At 29.3% G+C, this 23,759-nt stretch overlaps 1 protein-coding gene and 1 pseudogene across 1 annotated transcript; one reads left to right on the plus strand and one right to left on the minus strand.

The window, feature by feature from the left end:
- The first annotated feature begins 3,503 nt into the window (after window positions 1-3,503).
- On the plus strand, window positions 3,504-9,099 carry LOC125609520 (jacalin-related lectin 11-like). Its single transcript, XM_048781002.1, has 7 exons — window positions 3,504-4,219; window positions 4,492-4,920; window positions 5,007-5,271; window positions 5,358-5,551; window positions 6,108-6,536; window positions 8,135-8,593; window positions 8,683-9,099. The coding sequence occupies exons 1-7, from the start codon at window positions 4,019-4,021 to the stop codon at window positions 8,932-8,934; spliced, it is 2,229 nt and encodes a 742-aa protein (XP_048636959.1). The 5' UTR covers window positions 3,504-4,018; the 3' UTR covers window positions 8,935-9,099.
- A 3,361-nt stretch (window positions 9,100-12,460) lies between these two features.
- On the minus strand, window positions 12,461-13,193 carry LOC125609521 (annotated as a pseudogene).
- Between the last annotated feature and the right edge of the window lie 10,566 nt (window positions 13,194-23,759).

The raw sequence follows: 23,759 nt of genomic DNA on the forward strand, positions 1-23,759 counted from the left end.
ATAAAAAATCAAACCCGCGCTTTTTAAGCACGGATCAAAATCTAGTAAAACAATTAAAGCTCTGTAGTTATTGAATAAAATAATAACTTTTGACTATTGACGTATATTCATCATATATGTTTATAATGATGGTAATTTAATTTGTATTATAATCATTGTAAACTATATACAAAATTGAAGCATAACCAAATTATATTATCAATTTTTTTTCTTCATCACCAAATTATAATATCAGTATACATAAACAATAAACAATACATACCTTATAATAGTTAGTAAAACTTGTAATATTATAATAGTATATAAAAAATTTGTACGATGAATTGAAGTTAAGAAGTGCATAGCTAATAATTAGAAACAAATGATATACATATAAGTTATTCAAAATTTGAAACAAAGAAAAGATTACGTAAGATTGTTGTATGTGATTTGTTAGGTTAGTGGGTCCATTATCTGAGGTTATATTGAGATTAGATTGTATATTTAAAAATAATTAATATAGAGTATGTCAAAAATATTGGAAACTTAAATAAATTTAATGGTCCACCATAGATTATTTGTAAATAGATGAAAAAAGTATTTATGTCTTTTTTTGATCAGCTTAAATAAACTCAATACTGGTTTTGTAAACCAAACCGGAAATTCTGTATCCATGTAAACGATGAAATATGATTGTTTCCTGATACTGCGTGCTAGAATATTCGTCTTTTAATTCTGTGTTTGTGAATATGAATGATCTCTAAGCTGAAAAAAAAATTTCTTTCAAAGTTTTGATATCTTCCAAATAACTTGCAAATGCTGGAAATTTTTTTGGTTTTGAAACCATCTTCACCAATTGAATACAATTCGTTGCAAACGTAATCTGAAACTGACGCAAGTTCCTCATACACTCCATTGCCCAAAATAGCGTTTTCACCTCCGCATGAATAGGGGAAAGAGTATCCCTGACATTTCTTGCCCCCATCAAACCATCAAAACCTTCTAAGATGCTATATCAAGAACCATCTGTAAAACACTATCGCCCTAGAATTAATGGTAAATTCGTAACCCATGGTGTGCTGTCTTTTGTATGTTCAAACACATATGCCTCAGTTCAAAAGTATTTATGTTTTAATAGTATTAATATATATACATAGAGCTTTTACATGTTATAATTTTTTTTTCTGTTTTACTTCTCTATTTATTTAACATTTATTCATATTGTTATTTACTTTTTAAAACTTATTGTGCTTGGATAAAAAATCATATTTATTTAGCTTTAGTACATTTTGTCTACTTTATGTGAACTAAATTTTAACAAATATTTTTATTGATTGTAAATATTAGATCTGTAATTAATGTTTGAAATAGTTTCTTTACTTGTTCTTTAAAGAATTTACAATAGAGACTATAATATGTCGTTTTTTTTAATTCGTCTATGGCATATTGGCATCTAACATGATAGAAAGGGCTCTGCATACATGAGTTTAACTTAATAATAGCTTATGGTAATTAAATAGAAACTAGGTTAAGATCCGCGCCTTGCGCGAGATGAACATTATATATATAAATTATTTTATATATTATATGTTTATAGCATATTATGAAATAATAAATATATATTGAACAATTAAAAAGTCATTATCTACTACTTATATAATTAAATTGGTGCGAACATATAAATAAATTTAATAAATCGAAAAAATATTTTTTCTATTTGATATGATATATAATTAAATTTAAATGATAGTGACATATATATGGTATATGTTAATATTAATATTTATTAGATGATGCTTTTTGCTCATATTTTTTTTATCATTTGTATCTGTTATAGGAAAAAGTCTAAATTAGTGATAACAAAATTTTCACTGTGGCAATAATAGTTTAAGTCATTTATAATATTTTAAAAAATTAAGTTGTCAATATTTTTTTAATTTTTTTATCAAAAACAATGTTTAAAGTAAATTTCAAAATTACGATATTTATGTTTTTTTATATGGCATATAGTTTAATTTAAAATGATACATATATTTATATATCTTTTATTTTTGATACTTATTAAATGAGACTTTCAACTTATATTATTTTTTAATTATTGGTATCATGTCATAACAAAAATTTTAAATCATAGATCACAAAATTTGAATGTGAAACTTTTAATAGTTTTAGTAATTTATACTCGTTTAAAAAAAATCAAAATATAATATATAAATAATTTTTTAAATTTTTATTATATGGTTACTATGATTGTTTAATTTATTTTAATAGCTTAAAATTAAATAAATATAATTATAATACACACTTATTTTTATCAAATCTTTATTATTCAAAATTATTAATTGTCATATATACTTTAGTCACACTAGGCAATTCCGTAATCTTATTTAAGGAAATAATGAATCACATTAATAATGCATTTATTGTGGTTTAATAAAAAACTTATTATATATTTAAATGGACCAACTTATTTTTCTAATGATTCTAAGAATCATTATAGTGATGACACGTGGCTACAAAAAAATGTTGCAATGCTTCTCAAATAATATATAGAGGATAGATCATACAGAACGATCAATTCAGTACAAGTTTCTATTTGATTTTATCTTAAGCACATGCCTCAAAACGTCAAACCGGATTTAAAATATGAAAAAATTCTAAAAAGAAATTCAACATGCCCTATTATATCGGCTAATTTAGTATGCCTGTACTATAAAACTTTGAGATCCACGAGCATTCAACCTCTTGTTGGATCCACGTTAAACGGTGAGAAAAGAAAATGTTTACTTATCCTTTTTTTTCATCAAAAATGTTTATTTATTCGAAGTTTAAGTTTAGCGGCATTGTAAACCTCGGCCGTTTACTTAGTTATAATTACAACTAGATATAATTAAGAAAGAAGTAGCCAAAAGATATTTTTTCCTATGAAATTTAGAAAATCTTAAACTAGAGAAAAATAACCCGAACATATACATATTACACTTTTTTATTAAAAACACAAGAATTCCAAATGCGTGTTTAGGTTGCTTGGATCCAAATAAAAATTGATCAAATGATCATAAGATCGTTGCAAGAGAGAGATAATTAAATGATTAAAATATTCCAAAATGCACGTTTATCGCCTGTACGTTACCATGAGTCACCAGTCAATACAAATTGGATATATTGGAAGTTTCACGAATATGGTGGCATCGTGATGAGTTAGAAAATGATAAAGTTAGGACTATGATTAATGTTAGGATTAATAAATTCATTTCTGTATAAATTTCTTAACATTTTTACCAAAAAAAAGAAGAAATGCAAAATCATGTATAAAAGGGCACCTTCGGTGCCTGCTTTTACATCATCACTCAACTCTTCATCAGCTCTCTTTCTCTCTCTCTCTCTCTCTCTCTCTCTCTCTCTACTCCAGCAGAAGAGGTAATCTCTCTCTCTCTCTCTCTCTCTCATATTTTATATAAAGTAGTTGATTTTATATTTTCACTCCACTTGGTAACATATAAAGCAGTGAAAACTGTTTACTCTCAACCCAGTAAACATCGGCTTACTTTGTTTTTCTTTTGAAAATTAACATCGGCTTACTTTGTTGGATAATTCTCTGGGGTAGATTTTTTTTAAGTTTTTATAATAAAAATGGATCTCAAAAACTAAAATAATCAAAATAGTATTTTTTATTTTAAATTTTTAATTTTTTTTTATTTTTTTAAATTTGAAATCCTATCTCTAAAACCCTGTTCTTCAACTCTAAACTTTAAAAGCTAAACTCTAAACCTTAAATCCTAAATCTCATCTCTTAACTCTAATGTCTAAATTAATTAACCTTATAAATATAAGTGTATATTTACTTTTTTTTTATAAAACATTTAAGTTATTTTGGTCATTTTTATTTTTAAGATGACAAAAACGTTTTTAGGTATGTTCTAAGTAATTTCTCTACTTTGTTTCCACAAAATGAATTTGCATTTTCCGCTCAAGTTGGTAATGATTCAAATAAATTAATGACTAAGCAACAAAATCTTTAGACACTACGCAGTACACTATGGTCCTAAAGGTGGAAGCTAAAGGTGGAAATGGAGGGAAAGAATGGGATGATGGATTCGATTATGAGGGTGTAACAAAGATACATGTACGAGGTGGTCGTGAAGGCATTCAGTTCATTATGTTTGAGTATGTCAAAGCTGGAAAAGCAACCGTTGGACCAATCCATGGTGTCTCTGATCGTCGTGGTTTGACACAAACGGTATGAAAACGTGTCTTAAATATAACATTTTGACAAAAAAAAGGTCTCTAAATAATTAATTAGACGAAACTTCATCTCTTCAGTCCTAAATGTTCAGAAAATTGCTAGACCGTAATTAGATTTTCTATACAAGATTAGTGTCTAGTAGGCATCTACGCGCCGTCTAAAAAAATCGTTTCAGTTATACCCGATTTACTGTTTTATTAAACTTAATCCTATATATCATTGGCACCACAAACGATCTTTTTTCTGTTTTATCATTTTTTACATAGCTCGAGATAAAGCATATGGAGAACGAACATTTGGTATCTGTTGAGGGTTACTACAACGAGTCTACCGGTGTGATACAATCGCTTCAGTTTGAAACTAACATGAAGACTTCTGATCTCATTGGGTACGACGAGGGTACTAAGTTTTCACTAAGAGCCAGGGGAAAGAAAATCATTGGGTTTCATGGATTTGCTGAGAAGAATCTCAACTCTCTTGGAGCATATTTCATCAGGATGCCACCAACCAAATCAGCAATGCAAGGTGGTCAAACTACAGGTGTAGGTTATGACGATGGTGGTGACTACGATGGTGTAAAAAAAGTTGTTGTTACAACGGATGGCACTGCGATCAGGCATATCAAGTTCCACTACGACAAAGCTGGCAATGAGGAAATTCGTGAGCGAGGGGTGACGACCGGAACACAACATGAGGTTAAACATTTGTTTCAACTTGACAGGTGGACGCTTTAGTTAAAACTTAGTTAGTTCTATGAACAATCTATTATCTATTATTGCAGTTTACGATCAATCATCCATATGAATATATCACATCTGTGGAAGGAAGCTACGCTGTTACACAACCTTACAACTGTATTGTCCTTACGTCATTGACTTTCAAAACATCAAAAGGGAGAACCTCTTCAACGATTGGTCCAGTGACTGGTACCAAGTTCGTGCTGGAGAGCAAAGGTAATGCTATTGTTGGATTCCATGGACGGGTGGGTTCTTGTGTTGATAGCATTGGTGCATATTACTCTCAAGTTTTCCCTTCTCAAGAAACAGGTACCTGCCTAATTACTAATGCAAATGATTATGCCTATTGCAAACAATGAACCATAAAAGAATGAAAAAAATTCTTTAAATGATAGCGTTGAAGGTGGAACCTAAAGGCGGAAAAGGAGGAGTTCAATGGGATGATGGATCAGATTACGAGGGTGTAACAAAGATACATGTACGAGGTGGTCTTGAAGGCATTCAGTTCATCAAGTTTGAGTATAAGAAGGCTGGTCAAACTATTGTTGGACCAGTCCATGGTGTATCTGGTCGTGGGATGACTCAAACGGTATGTAATTAGGCCGTTTTTGTATTCCCAAGATGCATATGAATGCAGATGCTTAAATGTTACTCTCTCTGTTTAAAAAAAAATAGATATTTTAAAAAAAAAATCTGTTTCAAAAAAATAAATATTTTATGGTTCCATGAAAAAATTGTCAACTTCAAAAAAATTAATTTATTTTATTGAATTAATATTGGTTAAAATATATTGAAAACTGCACTTATCATAGTAATTTAATATATTTTTTTAATATGTGTGAAACCATTAGAAAATCTATCTTTATTTAACGGAGAGAGTATTCTTTTAAATTTGCATCTGGATGCTTCATGCAAAATCCTTAACATTTAAAACATCTAGATATGCATAGTGCAACAAAAAAAAGTTCTAATACAAAATTTGCATTTCAATATCTCAAAACTCAAATACCCTTCAAATTAAAATATAAAACATCTAACTTAAAATGAACTATTAAATAGTATTTTTAAATTACAAAATCGTGTTATGTGAATATACCAATTCGATTTATTTATCAACGTTTTTTTTTTGTTTCTTTTGTATGCAGTTTGACATTATCCATTTGGAGAATGAATATTTGAGATCTGTTGAGGGTTATTACGATGAATCAACAGGTGTGATTCAGTCGCTTAGATTCATCACAAACCAGAAGACTTCTGATCTCATGGGGTTTAACGAGGGTACTAAGTTTTCACTAGCAGCCAACGGGAAGAAAATCATTGGATTTCATGGGTTTGCTGAGAAAAATCTCAACTCTCTTGGAGCATATTTCATCAGGATTCCATCAACCAAATCAGCAATGGAAGGTGGTCAAACTACAGGCAGAAGTTATGACGATGGCGGTGACTGTGATGGTTTAAGAAAAGTATATGTTACATTCGATGGTACTGCAATTAGGCATATCAAGTTCGACTATGACATAGCTGGTCAAGTGGAGATGCGTCAGCGAGGGGTTAAGGAAGGAACCGAATATGAGGTTTTCCTAATTCCTTCTAACCAATAATCACTTCATGAATTCAAGATGTTAATTACTAATATACAGTATACATATTATAAATTAATACTTAGTAAATTAATAAATACGACATATATACTAATAAAATTTTATGATCCTAGGTTTAATATTCCAAAATATGATAGTAATAACAAAACTAGAGCTTGACCCGTACGTCCGTGCGGGTAATTTATACATTTTATAAATGTATAACTTAGATATAATCATAGATATTTACATTTTAAGTTTATATCAATGTAATTCTATAATCTTATTGCTTAGGTTTTGTATTTGACATTATTAATATATACAGAATTGTTTTATACATTTTACTTTTTTTTATTACATACTAATATAATTTCAAGTTCTGTACAATAGATTCATAATCTGAAATAATCAAATAGATAATCTCTTTCAAAATATATATTTTTAATTTCTAAAGTTTTCATAGAAAATATTTTTAAATTTTATTTAGTTATTCTATATAACAAAATATATATTTATTTATATTTCCTTGTTGTGTTTAAAAAAAATATACTTTAACATCTATAATTTTAGTATATAACAGGATTTTATAAGTAAATATATTTTTATGCCATAATAATTTACACATTACTTTTTGAAAAAAATTATACATAGTTTACGAATGTTTACCTGTTTTAATGGTGAATGATATTTTATATGAAATATTTTTTAAATAAAATAAGTTAATTAATCAATTTTATATTTAATTCATATAGCACTTCTATTTTAATGTAATATAAACTATAATATATATTTTATTTTATAATAAAATCTTAATTAACATTAATTTGTAATAATATTATAATAATTACGAAACAAATTACTGCATTATTTTGTAAAAGATATTTGAAATTTGTTTTTAAGATTTGTCATATTTATGTGATGCCAAAATGTTAATTAGAAATAAATGAAATATGATTTTCTAGGAAGGTTCAATTTAAAAATAATCACGCATGAAAAGAAGTTGTGACTTCTATTTTAATAGAATGGAAATGATATTTAAATGAAAGATTTATAAAAATAAAATTATTTAATCTATCAATTTAATATAGTTTTTATATTTAATTCATATAGTACTTTTATTTTAATATAATATAGACCATAATTAGAGGGTTTATGAAAATAGCATACAAATTTTATTTTTTATTTTATAATAAAATATTAATTAACATTAAGTTGTAATAATATTATACTACTAATTAAGAAATTAATTAATGCATCATTTTATAAAAAAATATTTATAACTTTTAATAAGAGTTTCTTAGATTTTTTGTAAACAGATTTTTATTATTTTATAGGTGGAGTTGTTATATATGTCAAGAATATAAGCTGTGATAACTTAATGTTGATTGAAAATAAATGAAATACGATTTTTTAGGGAAGGTTCATTTTTAAAATAATCACACATGAAGAGAAGTTGTAACTTCTATTTTAATTTTTTTTTGTAAGTATATTATTCTAATAAATCATAAAATAATAACTTTATAGTTAATAAATTATTGCAATTTTGATATTATTAATTTATAGAAAATTCACTGTATTATGATTACTTGCAGTTTGAGGTTGATCATCCACGTGAATATATCACATCTGTGGAGGGAAGCTACGCTGTTACTCAACCTTATGGATGTATTGTCCTTAGGTCGTTAATTTTCAAAACATCAAAAGGGAGAACCTCTTCCAACATTGGAACGGTGACTGGTACCAAGTTCGTGCATGAGAGCAAAGGAAATGTTATTGTTGGGTTCCATGGACGAGTAGGTTCTTGTATTGACAGTATTGGGGTGTATTACTCTCCTTTCTCTCCTCCTTCTCCTCCTTCAGAGAAACTCCAAGGACATGGTGGTGATGGAGGAGATTTTTGGGACGATGGCGTTTTCAAAAATGTGAAGAAGATATACGTAGGACAAGGAGATGTTGGTATTGCCTCTCTCATGTTTGAGTACGAGAATGAAACTAGTGAGATGATTGTGGGCAAAGAACATGGAAAGAAAACGTTGCTTGGTTACGAGGAGGTGATTCACTTAATTTCTCTCATACATCCATTTGCATTATTTTTATTTTAAACTTAAAATAGCCTAACAATGTTCTTTTACTATAACAGTTTGAGCTGGATTATCCGAGTGAGTACATTACATCTATAGAAGGTTGTCACGATAACGTAGTTGGAGCTGAAAGTGGAGTTATAACAATGCTTAGGTTCAAGACTAACAAACGCACCTCTCCACCATTCGGACTCGAATCTGCTTCCAGCTTCGCCATCCAGAAGGAAGGTTACAAGATCGTCGGATTCCACGGAAAATCCAGTGCCCTGATTAATCAGATTGGGGTCCATGTGGTTCCCATCACCGAATAAGCAACCATTTGAAGCTATCGAAGGAATCGTCGTCTGGTACCTGTCTTGCACCGTTATTTATGTTGCAATATGATTTGCTATGTATCATGTTGTTGTCTGACTTGTTTTACATTTATGCAATCGCATGTAATAAGACAATATTTCTGTTTCTTATGTCTACCTTTCTTGAAAGTTGACTTCAGCTCATATTTAGCAGACCCATCCTTCGAGTTCAACTCTTCACTGATGAAAACAGTCATGTTATTGGCGCTCAATTTAGTAGTAGCTTTAACTGCAAAGCAAACAGTTAAGATAAAAAAATCCGCAAGGAAAGTTTATGCTAGCATCTCTATGAAAATGGTTATTGCCAGTTTTTTCTTTTCACCAGCTTTGTAAAGCAAGATCGTCCGTAATCATCAACCTGACATCAACAAATCAGTATGAGGTCATGTTGACAGTCATTATTGCAACTTGCAGGTACGATTTGATAAATTTGTGATGGTGTTTGATGGTATTTTTACATTTTCTGAATGGTTAGTGAAATGCTTTCTTATAAATAATTTATTATCACAAGTAAAAAGATGTAGAGCTAGGGGTGGGCAAAAAAAAAAAGGAACCGAACAAACGGATTCCAAACCGATCCAAATCGAACCAAATTATATGTCTAAACCATTTGGTTCAAGATTTTATCAACTCAAATGGTTCGGTTTGGTTTAGTTTTAAACTGAACCAAACCAAAGAACCGATGTTTTTAATTAGATTAATTACATATACTAATTACATATACTAATATTATTAAGATTAAGATTTAATATATTTAACCTTTTAGACTACACAACTAAACATTTTATACATTTTACTTCTTGATTAATAGAATAAACACAACTAAAATTAATTAAAAGAATATGAATCTCATATATTAACATCAAAACGGGAAAGTTATTTATGATATTTATATTACGTTTGAAGATAATAATAAAAATATTTATTGGATTAGATTTTCTGCATATTTATTGTGATGTTTGTTTTATGTTTAAATATTTAAAAATAATGATTTAGTGTTAAATGATGATTTTTAATGTTTTATAAATTATATTTTTGTAATTGAACTATAAAAAAATTAAAAATCAACTCAATTGAACTGAAAAATACAAACAAAACAAAATTAAACCGAACCAGACACAAACGAAGCAAACTAAAACCGAACCGAACCGAACAAAACCCGAACCAAATCGAACATAAACCAAAACAAACTAATTTGGGTTGACTTTGGTTAAAGTTTTCTTAGACACAAATAACCTAAACCGAACTCGTAGTTAAAGCCGAAATGCCCACTCATATGTATAACCACTAAGAGCATTTCCAAAAAGACTCTCTATTTTATAGTTTGCAAAACTCTATATTTAAAATTTCGAAGTGTTCTACTCCAAAAGAAAAACTTCAAATTAATTTCCAAAACTACTTGTAATTTACATTATGGTCTTTATATTTGTCATAATTAATATAAATTCATAAAAACTTTATAAATAACTAGAACATATATTAAAATATTACAGTAATATCAACTAATAAACTCTTACACTAAAATATAAAATTATAAATAGAAATACATTATTAAATATTAAAGTAAAATAAAAATATCACATTATTCCATAAAATTACTTCCCTAATGCTCCATTTTCGGTTACATAAAATTTGTTTGGACAATATTTTAGAGGTTCCGAAGCAAATTTACTAAACTATTAGTGTTGTTGTAATATTTAAATTTTTTGCAATAATTATATCTTCATGTATCGTTTTAATAGTTTTTATTAAGTTTCTTTTGTAATATTCTTGTTGTTTAGTTCTCGTTTTAAAATATTACAAATCTTATTTTAAAATTTTATTAATTTTATGTGTAAAATTTGAATTTATAAAAATAAATTCGAAATATTTATGATATACAAAATTTTAAAAATTAAAAAGATAAAAGAAAAAGTGCTAAATAATCATAAATATTATGTGTAGTTAATTATAAGGACCAAAATACAAATAAAAAGATAAAACTTCAAATTTGGAGTTTTGGTAGTGAAACTTCAAATATGAAATTTCACTTTTTAAAACACTAAATTTGAAGTTTTTAAGTTTTTTTTTAAGGACAAAAAACTCTATATTTGAAGTTACAGAATTTTTTTTGGATTTTTTTTTGGAAATGCTCTAAATATACACTTATGCTACATTTCGAGATTATATTTCATGTAGGGTCAGTTCTTAAATTATGTATTACGAACCTAAATAATTCAAAATCAATATTCGAGTCACTCAATCTGATGTAAATAAAATACTTTTGAGGTTCTTAGAGCTGGATTGATTGAAATTTGGATAATTAGTTTTAAGATCAAGGCATTCAAACTCCAGTACATACACGTACTTTTAGATATTGGTTTCTTACAACATATATTATGCTTTAAAATGTATATAAAATATTAACAAACACTAGTACAAATTTCGACTATAACCAAAAAATAGCCACAAGAAGTTCATGACTATTTGTTAAAAGTTACGAAAAGGCTATACATTTACCACGAGAAGTGGGAAAATAAACCGAATCCGAAAATTTGAACCGCACCCGATCTGATAAAAATAAATTCGAATCAATCTTAACCAGACATAAATACCGAATATATTTTGTTTTATTGTATTTCAGGTTATGAGTTTTATCCGAACTGAAACTAAATGGATACCCGATAGATCCCAAAAAAATTTAAATTCTCAAAAAAAAAAAAACTTGTACGAGACATGATGTTAATTCATAATATGTATCCAAAATAGACTAAGATATTATTATTGAACGTCTAAAAAAATTATCTATTACATTAATATTTAATTCAAATATTTAGTTTAATATATATTTTTATATTTGGTTGATATTTGGGAGTAAGGAATCAACACCGACGAATCTCCTTATTGCATTCAGAATTGGAGGCTTTATCTTGGGCAATGGATTGTATGCTTCAATTCAGGTATTGGCATATCAATCTTTTGGGACCGACTGCAAGGATGATCAAAGACCCCGAAACATGGCCAAACTTTTATACTGAGTTGGAGGAGTTTATGAAGTTGAAAATCAGATTCACAGAGTTATTGATTGTCTTTGTTCCTCGTTCGGAAAATGTATAGTGTGATTTATTAGCTAAGATAGCAAGATCTTTCCATAGGGAATTGTATTATATTGGTTGTTCTGACAACCTCAATCTTGTGTAATAGAATAGCTGTTTGAAGAAAAAAAAAAACAACCCATTTGACATCCTAACATGTGGGTTATAGGTCGTGCATGTTGCTTCAAGTTGATCATTGTTCCACATCTTATTTCTAAACAAAATATGTCCCGAATCAGATCACTGAAGTCTGAAGCTATGTGTCCTGCATCTTGTTAACACTTAAACAAACAAAACCAGCATTCTAAATAAGATTTAGAATTAATTCGGTAGGCTGGTCAAGTTATCTTAAAACTGCAATAATCATATTTTGAATTAAATCTCAAATAAAGAAAATGGAAGGCATTGCATGGTCCAAAGTTTCTGAAACATTATTATTCGACAGTAACAAAGGCTTCAAGTAATTGAAACTTGAGCTCTTTTTTTTTCACAGAGACTTATGAGGACAAAGGTACAACGAACTCAACAACAATGGTACCATCGACATAATCACCAACCTTTTCCTTCACCAAGTCCTGGAGAGTCTCAGTTTCTCCCAGAACCTTCAGATACGCAACCGATGCAATCGAGAAACCCTTTGCATTAACCGGAGAGAAGGTTTCTCCCAGTCCCACTGTGATCTGATCAGCTCCTGCAGACTTCTCCTTAACCACATCCATGATCTCCATCTTCGCCTCGTCTGAGAGGTTCTCTTTCACCTTGAGTAACGTGATCTTCCCAACGGATCCTGGAGGTGGTGTTAGGCTCCCGGGGACTATATCGGCGATATAATCAAAGGCCATGACGTCTTCCCAGATAGGCATCCATTCCTCGACAGCGCGAAGGTGAACAGGATGTGCCACGTACGCGTTGAGATCTTCCTCGGCTATGAAGGACGTGTGTGAAGCCCAGGGGGGATATGAGACGTTGGATAGGACCGGCGGAGAGGTAAAGCGCTTGGTCGATGGTGCCGAGGTTCTTGAGGTCGTTGGCCATGGCTTCAATCTTGTCGGAGTCGACATTGTCTTTGACCTTGAAAACGACGATGTGCTCGATGATTTGAGACATGACAGCGTCTGAGGAGAAAGGGAACCTTAGAGATATGATTAAGACTAAACTGAGATACACATATATAAATAGTTCCAAATGAATAAAAAAATCTATAATTAAGATAACCGGAAAGGAAAAATATTTCAAATACTGAAAGAAATCGTTAAAAGATTTCTGTCTAAATATTTTAGAAAATGAATTTTAAAATCCTTATCTAAGATAACCATGTTTTGAAAAGTTTAGTTACATAGTTCTCTAAACAAGACAACCCAACAACAACAAAGAACCTCAAATTACAATCATAATGTTTTCTAAAATGATAACTAAGAACATTTTTTGTATACACCAAAACCCAATATTTAACAAGCCCAAGTTTTATCCACTATAAATGAGTATAAAGTAATCCCTATTTATTTTAGAAACATTACAACATTTTAGTTATGATATATATCATTATTAAAATGATTTTTAGAATTTTTAGAGAAATAAATTGCGTCATCTAAACATATATTATATTTTCTATTAAAATAATTATAAAATTAATTAATGTACAAAAAATATTTTTCATTTAAAAAAATTAAAGATACTTAATTACCTAGTATGATTCATATATATATTACCTATTATGATTAATATATATATATATATATATGACAATTAATGATTTTGAATAATTAAGATTTGATAACAATTTGTGAATCTTCTATCATTTTTGTTTAATTTATATTATTAAAATAAATTAAAAATACATTAATCATATGATCAAAAAGAAAAATTATGTATATGTTATATTTTGAATTGTTAAAAATGATTATAAATTACCAAAGCAATTAAAAACCTCACACTGAAAATTTTATAAACAATGAGTTAAAGTCTTATATTAAAATATAGAAACATTTTATTTTTGAAATATGCATTGAAAAAATATTGAGAACTTAATGTTTTAATTTCAAAATTTTCATTATATTTTTAAATGACTATAAATTACTAACTATTAAAGGTCATAAATTGCAAATAATTATAAGATCCTATTAGTATGAAGCTTTATTTAATAGATAGTCTTATTAGTTATATAGTATATATCAATGTTAATATTATTAAATCCAATTATATACTATATAAAATAGATAAATGTGATTCTTTGGATTTATTAACCATAAGATGATTGCAAATAAACAAGAATAATTTACATAATAATTACTGATTTCTTAATTATTTAATATAATTTATTATTTTATAATATGTAAAAACGTAATATAAGTAATAGTATATTGTATACAAAGTAGTCATCTTGCGCAAGCACGCGGGATTTTAACCTAGTATAATATTAAGTAGAATAGCTCTAACTTTAAACTCATATATATATTAATCAATAAATTGGTTCTACATGGATGCAAAATCTCTAACCAATATGATCGAAAAAAATATTAAAAATAAATCACGGAAATGTTTTTCTTTAACACTAGATAATCATGGTATTACAAATTAAAAGAAATGTTACATTTACATGTTCTAAGATTCATGTTTGGCTGTACCACATTGCATCATGCTATCTCTTGTAATCCTATTATCCATTAATTCTCATAATTCATATTTTCTAGGACTAAAAACTCAAAGATCCTAGTAGAATCATTAATAAACTGGAGCAAAGAGGTTTCCACAAAGGCTTTTTGTAAAATTGACCTAGAACTTAAACTCAAACACAAAACTAATTTCTTCTTTTTTTGGAAATTAGTTTTGCCTTATTCACCCCACAAGTTCATATAATTCACGAAAATGCCGTCAAATTTTTTTTTTTTCGAACATGATATTTTTACTCTCTCACTCTCATCATCTACAAGTAATTACAAGATTACCATTGTCATCAATACCCAAACCACCATGAACAACCAATTTGAAACTCTTAATGCTCACAAAGTCGATTTATCCTTCTTCTTTCTCCATTCTTATGAACTAAACACAACATCTCTCTCATTTTCTCTCCACATTCAGCTAAAAAAAACTAAGATTTTGATTCACATTTTTTATGGTTCATAGAGTCATAGAAGCTAACGATTCTGGGTGGGTCACTTTCGTTTGAGATTATGGGTGCTTGGAGAAGCCTTATGTTCTAAGGAAGTTATCTCACCAATTTAAGGTATGAAATCAAGTTTTTTTCAGATCTGTTCGTCCAGACGACTTCTCAGGTAAGTCGTATGGCTGTAGACGACTTAACTGCTGTAGACGACTTACCTGGAAGTCGTCTGGTCAATGCAGAAGTTATTTTTGCAATTGACTTTGAAATCCGTTTTCAGAGACGACTGAAAGTTAAGTCATCTGCTTTTGTTTGGTTACAAAAAATATCCAAAAAACATGTAAGTCGTCATAGGTTAGTTTTGCATTTGACTGGATTTTGTCGGAATTTTGACTTTTCTGGACGATTTATTTTTCAATCGTCTGGTGGAAAATTGAAATATCAACATTTTATTAAAACCCGACGACTAACATGTAACTGGTCGTATGTTAGTTTTGCCATTGAAAAAAAAATTTTAATATTTAATTATACCGAGACAATTTACAATTCAGTCGTCCGCCCGACGACTTACATGTAAGTCGTCCAGAATTTTATTCTGAGATTCTGGTCAAACCTCTTAAATCCTGGACGACTTACATGTAAGTCGTTGGACGGACGACTGAATTGTAAGTCGTCTATATATAATTAAATATTGAATTTTCAATTGCAAAACTAACCTATGACGACTTAATTGTAAGTCGTCGAGTTTTAACAAAATATTGATATTTCAAATTTTCACCAGACGACTGAAATGTAAGCCGTCCAGGAAAGTCATACTTCTGAAATAATTCAGTCAAATGCAAAACTAACCTATGACGACTGAAATGTAAGTGGTCTAGTTTTTTTGGAGTTTTTTTTTAACCAAACAAAAGTAGACGACTTATTTTTCAGTCGTCCCAGATAACAAATTTCAAAGTCAATTGCAAAAATAACCTCTGCGTTGACCAGACGACTTATATTTTAGTCGTTTGGAAGACTTAGATTGAAGTCGTCCGCGTCGATCTTTAATAAACTTTCGTTTTCTTTGTTCTATGTTTGCTAATGTGTTTTATTTTGATTTTTTCAGATGATGTGTCAGTTACATGCAGTGTATGGAGAATGGTTAGAGCAAGTGTGAAATATGGGACAAAAATGTTTTGGGTAACCAAGTTTTGCTAAATTTGACTAAGTTTTTCAACACAAACTTGTAAAAAGTATGATATGCTTTGACTAGTTACTATTGTTTGTTTCCATCTCTTAAGTATTATTGTTATAGACACCAATGGTGATTATTGTTATGAGTTGGAAGAAGGGTTAAAATGCTTCTTAAAATGTTATATCAATATGAGGCTACCAACATTCTTGTTTATTAAGATGAGAAGAAGGTCAATGGAGTTTATTATTGCATATGGGAGATCCAAAGATAAGAAAAATGCTATTGAAGTATATTATTTCATTGATTTGTAAATGTGTAAACACATTGTTAGCACATATATTATGTCTTGGAAAACATTATTACTGATTTTACAAAAAATGCACAAATAAAAGAGTAGACATGCAAATCACAAAACAAACCACAAACAAAACTATTATAGATCATTCCTCTATAAAGACATGCTTGGACTCCACTTGATATGGAAGAAGACTTCCCGGAAGTCGTCTGGAAGACTTCCCGGAAGTCGTCTGGAAGACTTCCCGGAAGTCGTCTGGAAGATTTCCCGGAAATCGTCTGGAAGACTTCCCGAAAGTCGTCTGGAAGACTTCCCAGACGTCTGGAAGACTTCTCAGAAGTCGTCTGGAAGACTTCCTGGAAGTCGTCTAGCGCATTGTATTTTAGACGACTAATAGGTAAGTCGTCCCAGAAGTCTTCCAGATCTGAAAAACCTGCATATCAAATCTAGATCTGAAAACCTGCATATCAAAAAACGTTCAAATGGCTTAAAAACAGAGAAAATGAGTGGAAAATTAGATAAATCTACCTTTATAGAACACACAAAAATACATACCTAAAATTAATAGAGCTACTTTTAAATGAGTGGAAGATGAGAGCCATCTGATTAAAAACCTGCAAAAAAAAAAGATTAGAGTGGGTTTGAAAAGTTTTAGTTTGGAAAAAAAAGTAAGAACTTTATACAACAAAAGTTACCAAATGAAGAAAAATCAGACATAAAAACTTACCAAAACGCTCAGATCTGTTATGAAAGAGAGAGACATAGGAGAAGACTCCGTCAGATGACTTCCAAGAAGTCCAGACGACCTCCTGGAAGTCGTCTGGAAGACTTTCTAGAAGTCGTCTAGCGCATTATATTTTAGACGACTAACATGTAAGTCTTCCCAAACGTCTTCCAGATCTGAAGAACCTGCATATCCAAATCCAGATTTGAAAAACCTGCATATCCAAAAACGTTCAAATGACTTAAAACAAAGAAAATTAGTAGAAGATTAGATAAATCTACCATTATAGAATACAAAAAAATACATATCTAAAATTGATAGATCTACCTTTAAATGAGTGGAAGATGAGAACCATCTAATTAAAAACATGCAAAAACAAGATAAATTAGTGAGTAAGACATGAGACAAAACCAATAAATTGATATAAAACTTAGTGTTTATAAGTTCAAAGAGATTAGAGAGAGGTTGAAGAGTTTTAGAATGATGAACATTATATTTTTGTTGCAGCCATTTTAAAGAATGAAAGAGAATGTGTAATTTTTTCTTTATATAGGGAGACAAAAAATCCAATTAGATTAAATATTTTTGATTCAGACGACTTCCTAGACGACTTACTTGTAAGTCATCCAGAAGACTTTAATATTTTTAGCGGAAAACTAAAATATTTTTAGCGAAAAACTAAAATAGAAGACTTCCCAAACGACTTACAAGTCGTCTGGTTTAAAGTATTTAAGCGGAAAAATAATGTTTTAAAAAGTTTTAGGCATGAATATTTGGACGACTGAAATATAAGTCGTCTGGGTAAAATTATTCACCAGACGACTGAAATATAAGTCACCCTAAACATAACTTCTAAACTTATTTATCTAATTAAACAGTTCATAAAATCAAATCAAACTTGAAAAGTGTTTACTACACACAAAAATAAACACATATAGGTAAAAATTAATTTTTGAAAAAAACATTTCAGCTTTCCAAAATCTAATCCTAAGAATACATACAATACTACAACATATGTTTGCCAAACCCCTAAACAAAAAAAAATATCATGATTCACTATTTCCACTCATCTATCTTGAAAACAAATCAATTTTATCATATCTTAATTTATATCAATTAAAACTGTTTTATAATTACATGATTTTTATTTTTCACTCATCAAAATATTTTTTACAAAATTTATAGATTATTTTTAAGATAAACTGGTACCAGACGACTTAAAAGTAAGTCGTCAAGACTATTTCCAACATCTTAGACGATTCAGACGACTTACTGAGATTATATTCGTAAAAATGACTTTTGTTTTTTTTTTTGGTTACAAAGGGCTGTGTTGTAATTTTACAAAGTTTTTAGGTTAATTTTATATTTAATTCAAGTTTGGGTATAAGTTTGGAGTTAAAATCAAATTGTGAGTTTATTTTGGCAAATTTCCCATTCCACAATCAGGAAAAATGTTTTTAAACTTTATTTTACAATTAGTTGAATGGTTTGTATGTTGTTGCGCATGTGGCTCCACGTACCTTCGATGTGACCAACACAACAGACGGTCCTCCACTCCTACCAGAGTTTTTTTACTCACATACACCATTTGGTTGAAATTTTAAGAATAAGTTCTCCCTTTGAATCGATAGTCTTAACCACAATGGGGTACAAACATTTAAACAAGTCTGGTAAATAAAAAATGAGAATTCTGTTTGTGAAACAAGATCATCTCTTAGATTGGCTTCCCTTCTACAGAATCTGAATCAAAGCTTCAAAGTTCTACAGTCATTGAATATCTCTCGTCAAACTCTGAAATCTCGGCCATAGTTTAGAATCCTTCATCTCTCGTCGATTGAAACACTTTCAAAATTTACAACTTTAACACCAAGATTTTCTATAACAGGGTCCCATAGTAAAGTGCTAAGTTTTTTTTGTTCTTTAATTTGATCTTTAGTTTTATTTGAATAAATTCAATTACCAAAATCAAATAATAGTTTAGCTAAATTATAATGTGCCTTAACGGTTAATGAACGTATCTTATCCATCATATGAACCTACAAATGCATGTACGCAAGATTTGTGTTTGTTTGTGGGGGAGATTGCAACCTAGGGTTCGTAAAAAGTTTAATCTGATTTGACAAACGTAAGATAAGCTTTATTTTTTATTAGAACATTTATCTTAGCAATTATCTATACTTTGGAATTTCCATGTTGTCTAAGCGATGTCTAAGCGAGGAATTGATTCCTCTAATTTAAATTATTAGCTTTATGTGCGACTATGTGGATATAGGTACATTGATTAAGACCTATTTGAATATCCGGACACATAGTCATCTGTGGGCAGCATCTATCCATAAGAATTAGTCTGTGGTTTTTCATATATCTAGGCTAGTGCATAAGGATACCCTAAATAAATCAAAAAAATATCTATATTTTATTTTTGCTTCTAACGATTTTTTAATTTAAATACAGTTAATTTTGGGACAACATCTAACTAATTAATAATAGAAAGACAGAGAGACAAAACCAAAAGAAATTGATGGACTCAAATCAAACCCCATTCCAAGGTGATCTGTAACTTTTTCCTAATTGCGTTTTTGTTTGGACGTGTCTGATAACATGACACACGGAGATCTTCTTCCATTAATTTATACAAAGAGTTTACATGTACAGTACAAATAGTTTACATGCACTTGATCTAGCCCTCCCTTGGAACTAGATCCCTAACCTGTAATAGGCTCGATGCGGTAGTTTTGTCCTTTGTAACGATCTATACGACATATATCGGCCCTATGAACAGCTCAAATGTCATTATGTGTTAATTATATACATTTTGCATGCATAATTCCTCACATAAAAATGGTTGAATTCAAGACTAAAAATAGTATTTGATACATGATGATGATAAAAGGGCTATATGACCATTAAAAAAAAGATAAAAGGCTATATATATATATATATATGACCTTCGATTCATCTTTGATTCTCTTTCTCCGGCAGTATAGTTTTATTACTGGATACATATAAAGATAAAAGGGCTAAATTAATAGTCATGAAAATGAAGATTTAATAAAAACAAGTCACAACTGACCAGTTTTGAACTTGTGCCACCAATTTTGAATAGACAAAACTAAAACAAAAGTGGTATGCACAAGTTAAACAGAACAAGGTATACCCGGCAATCATACTACCACGAAATTGACCGACCCCATAAACCCGATTGTTGATATTGAGGGGTTTGGATCCTGTATGCGACTCTTTTAAGCGGGATCAAACCATTTAGTCTTTGCTACTTTCCACCAGTTGATAATATGAAATTCAAACTTGTGCACATATTTCATACAATAAATTGATCAGGTTTTATACATCTTATGTCCGCATGTGGTAAATAAAAGTGATATTCACTGAACTAGAGAAAAACAAAGGTGTATCCGTTATTTCTAGCTCCTGCATTGGAGACGATCAGAGGCACACCAGAGCTTTGTCGAGCAGAGATGTGACCAAAGGAAAATTTGGCCAAGCAGTCGAGAACTTTAACCAAAATCTGCTCAATAGATTCAACACTTAATTTTCTATACATGGACTCCAAACTAGGGACACATAAGATTATAAATACAACTAGGAATTTTCCTGTGTCATACGCAGAAATAACTAATTTTATACATAATATTGTTTTATTTTAAAATTATATTCTATTTATATATATAAATTAAATAAAGTTTGGACCATTTGTTTTAGTTAAAATTTGTTAAACTGGTAAAAATTAATATGTTAGTAAATTTATTTGATTAGTATTGGTTTAGTTTTATATATTTGTTAATGTACACTTACAATTAATTTTGATAATATATATAATATGATATATATAAGTTGATCTAAAAAATATATGTCTATAATTTTATTAAAATTTATCATTTATTAATGTGATATATATATATATATTAGTTTAATAGTGATATATGAAAATTGTTATTTATTAATATATATATATATATATATTTTAAATAAGTATTTATATAGAAAATTTACTTTAATAATGATATGAAACTTATTAGTCATTATATTTAAAAAATGTTGCAAAAATATAAATCTGTATAAGAAAAATGCACATATCGGTTTGAATGGTAACCAAGGGAACGAAGAGGAACCCTGCATTCCTTAATGTTCCTCAAAAATGTTATCATTCGTAAGGAATATTTTTTCCTCTTCATTCCTTCTCATTCCTCTTTTTGTAGAGAATTATAATGCAAATTTCTTCCTTGTTAATTTTGATAAGGAACCCTTGTTCCTCATCGTTTCCAAAATTTTATTCATATTCATTCTTTTCCTAATCATTCCTAATGTTCCTTGATGGTTAACAGTCACACAATCATAATTAGGTTGATCTCTTGTTATATTTTTCAAAAGGCATGTCATCTTTTTGAGAATGACTGTATTGATGACACAGACACAAATCATTTATTAGTTTTTAATATATTTTTAAAAAAAAATCAAAAATAAGTATTCATATAGGAAAATTATTTTAATAATAATGTAAGAGTTATTAGTTATAACCACATTTAAAAAACGTTGCCAGAAAATATAAAACTTTATAAGAAGAATGTACATATCATAATTAGATTGATGTCATGTCATATTTTCAAAAGCTATGTCCTCTTCTCTTGTTGAGAATGAATGTGGTGATGACACATATACGAATCACTTTGATGGTTAAGGAATAAGGTATTCTCTCTTCAGTGAGGAGGATTAACATATTTTCACTTATTTAGCTCCATTATTGCTCATATGTACTTTTCCACTTTTTAACCAGTTAATCAATGGAAACCCTCTTATTCAAATAGTTTTATTGGGGGTTCTTTAATGTTTATATACCCATATATCTGGATTTGAGTTTCAAAAGGCAATTATTGACAGTTATGCAGATTGAACATGAGATATTCAATTAAGTATGGTATAAATTAAACCATCAAACATAGTCTTGAACATTAATAAAACAGTTTAGGATGAAGTTAAACATAAATTTTCATAAACATGTAAAATTCTCGGCTATAAAATTGTTTATGTAATATTTTTTTATTTTTTTAACATAAAATATGTTCTTCAAAGGTCGGAAAATTATGTAAATAATAAACACTTTGAGAAGGCTATTTTTAAAAAAAAACACTTTAAGAACTTTACATTTTTTAGAGACGAATGATATGCTTAAGACATGGCGAGAGTATAAAGTAAATGTTTTCTTGAAAATATTACAACATATCTTAGTACGTCAATAGTTTACGTTCGATGATTTATTGTAAAATTTCTTTATCGAATGATTTATTGTTTTTTATTTTGTTGTAAGACTTCATTTAGTAAAGTATTGAAGAAAAATGTGAACTTGAAAAAAAAAAATTCATCGATGTTGTACATTCTAAAGTGACCCTTTTGAATGTCGTAGGAACGAATAAATAGAGCATTGAGGGGTGTATCATTATTGAAGTCTTATATAACTTCAATCATAGGATGCGTACGTCCTCATTGTTATCACTAGAGGTGGAGCCCTCCCCGCAAGCGCGGGGTTGTTGACAATTAAAGTGTCAATATTTTAGATGCGGATGGTGTATGTAAGTGTTTATTATGAGTGTTGCCGGCATTATGGGTTTGAGACAAATGTGGTGGGATGCATGAGTTATGGTTGATCGATAATGAAAACCGCCTATTGTTTGAATAAGTTGCTCCCACTTGGAAATGGTTAATGGATATTTAGCTGATGGGTTATGATATGGCTTGACTGTTGGCATTTGTTCTCAATCTGTTGTATTGTTTTCACGCAGACCTTTCTGGAAAATCGTAATCGAAAAAACATTTTAGTGCAATTAGATGTTCGAGTTTGTTAGTATGAAGCTAAACCAGAGGGAGGGCTGTATTTTTTCATGCAAAACTTTAGCTACAATCATTCTGAAAGAATCATGAACCAGGTGAGTTTGCTAAGTTCCATTTGGTACTATTAAAGACCTTCACACTTTTCATTTTGTATGGTAATACAATGCAGTTTGTTGGGCATCTCTTTTAGGATATTAAGGAGGAATAAAAACAAAATTCAGTGAAGCACTAAGGATTAAAAAGGATCATCTTATGCGCTCAATTCAACAACACTATATAGAAAATAATGAACCAAAACCACTGGTTATATAGGCCGACAACAACAATCTCATATATACATCTGATATCACTCAAATTACCCTAAAGAGTGTTACTCTCATCAAAAGAGGTCGAGTTATAGTACTTAGGGATCGAATCCACAAGGAGCTAGGGAACCGATTAGATCTAATAGTTATATGATTAAGCTAGGCTAATAGGTTTTAAAGAAGTAAAATAAATATAGTAAACTAGAAAGCAGTAAACAAGATGAACAAGATAATTGTTCAGCTTGGCAAGGGTTGTTTGATTGA

The sequence above is a fragment of the Brassica napus genome, chromosome A5, assembly GCF_020379485.1.
Source record: "Brassica napus cultivar Da-Ae chromosome A5, Da-Ae, whole genome shotgun sequence".
In the NCBI taxonomy this organism is placed as follows: Eukaryota; Viridiplantae; Streptophyta; class Magnoliopsida; order Brassicales; family Brassicaceae; genus Brassica; species Brassica napus.

What these genes read in the sequence shown, in the direction of transcription:
- LOC125609520 (XM_048781002.1), top strand. Translation starts at nt 4,019, where the DNA reads ATGGTCCTAAAGGTGGAAGCTAAAGGTGGAAATGGAGGGAAAGAATGG. An exon ending in CGACCGGAACACAACATGAG is followed by an intron (nt 4,921 to 5,006) that starts GTTAAACATTTG and finishes CTATTATTGCAG; the next exon opens with TTTACGATCAATCATCCATA. An exon ending in CGTTGCTTGGTTACGAGGAG is followed by an intron (nt 8,594 to 8,682) that starts GTGATTCACTTA and finishes TTACTATAACAG; the next exon opens with TTTGAGCTGGATTATCCGAG.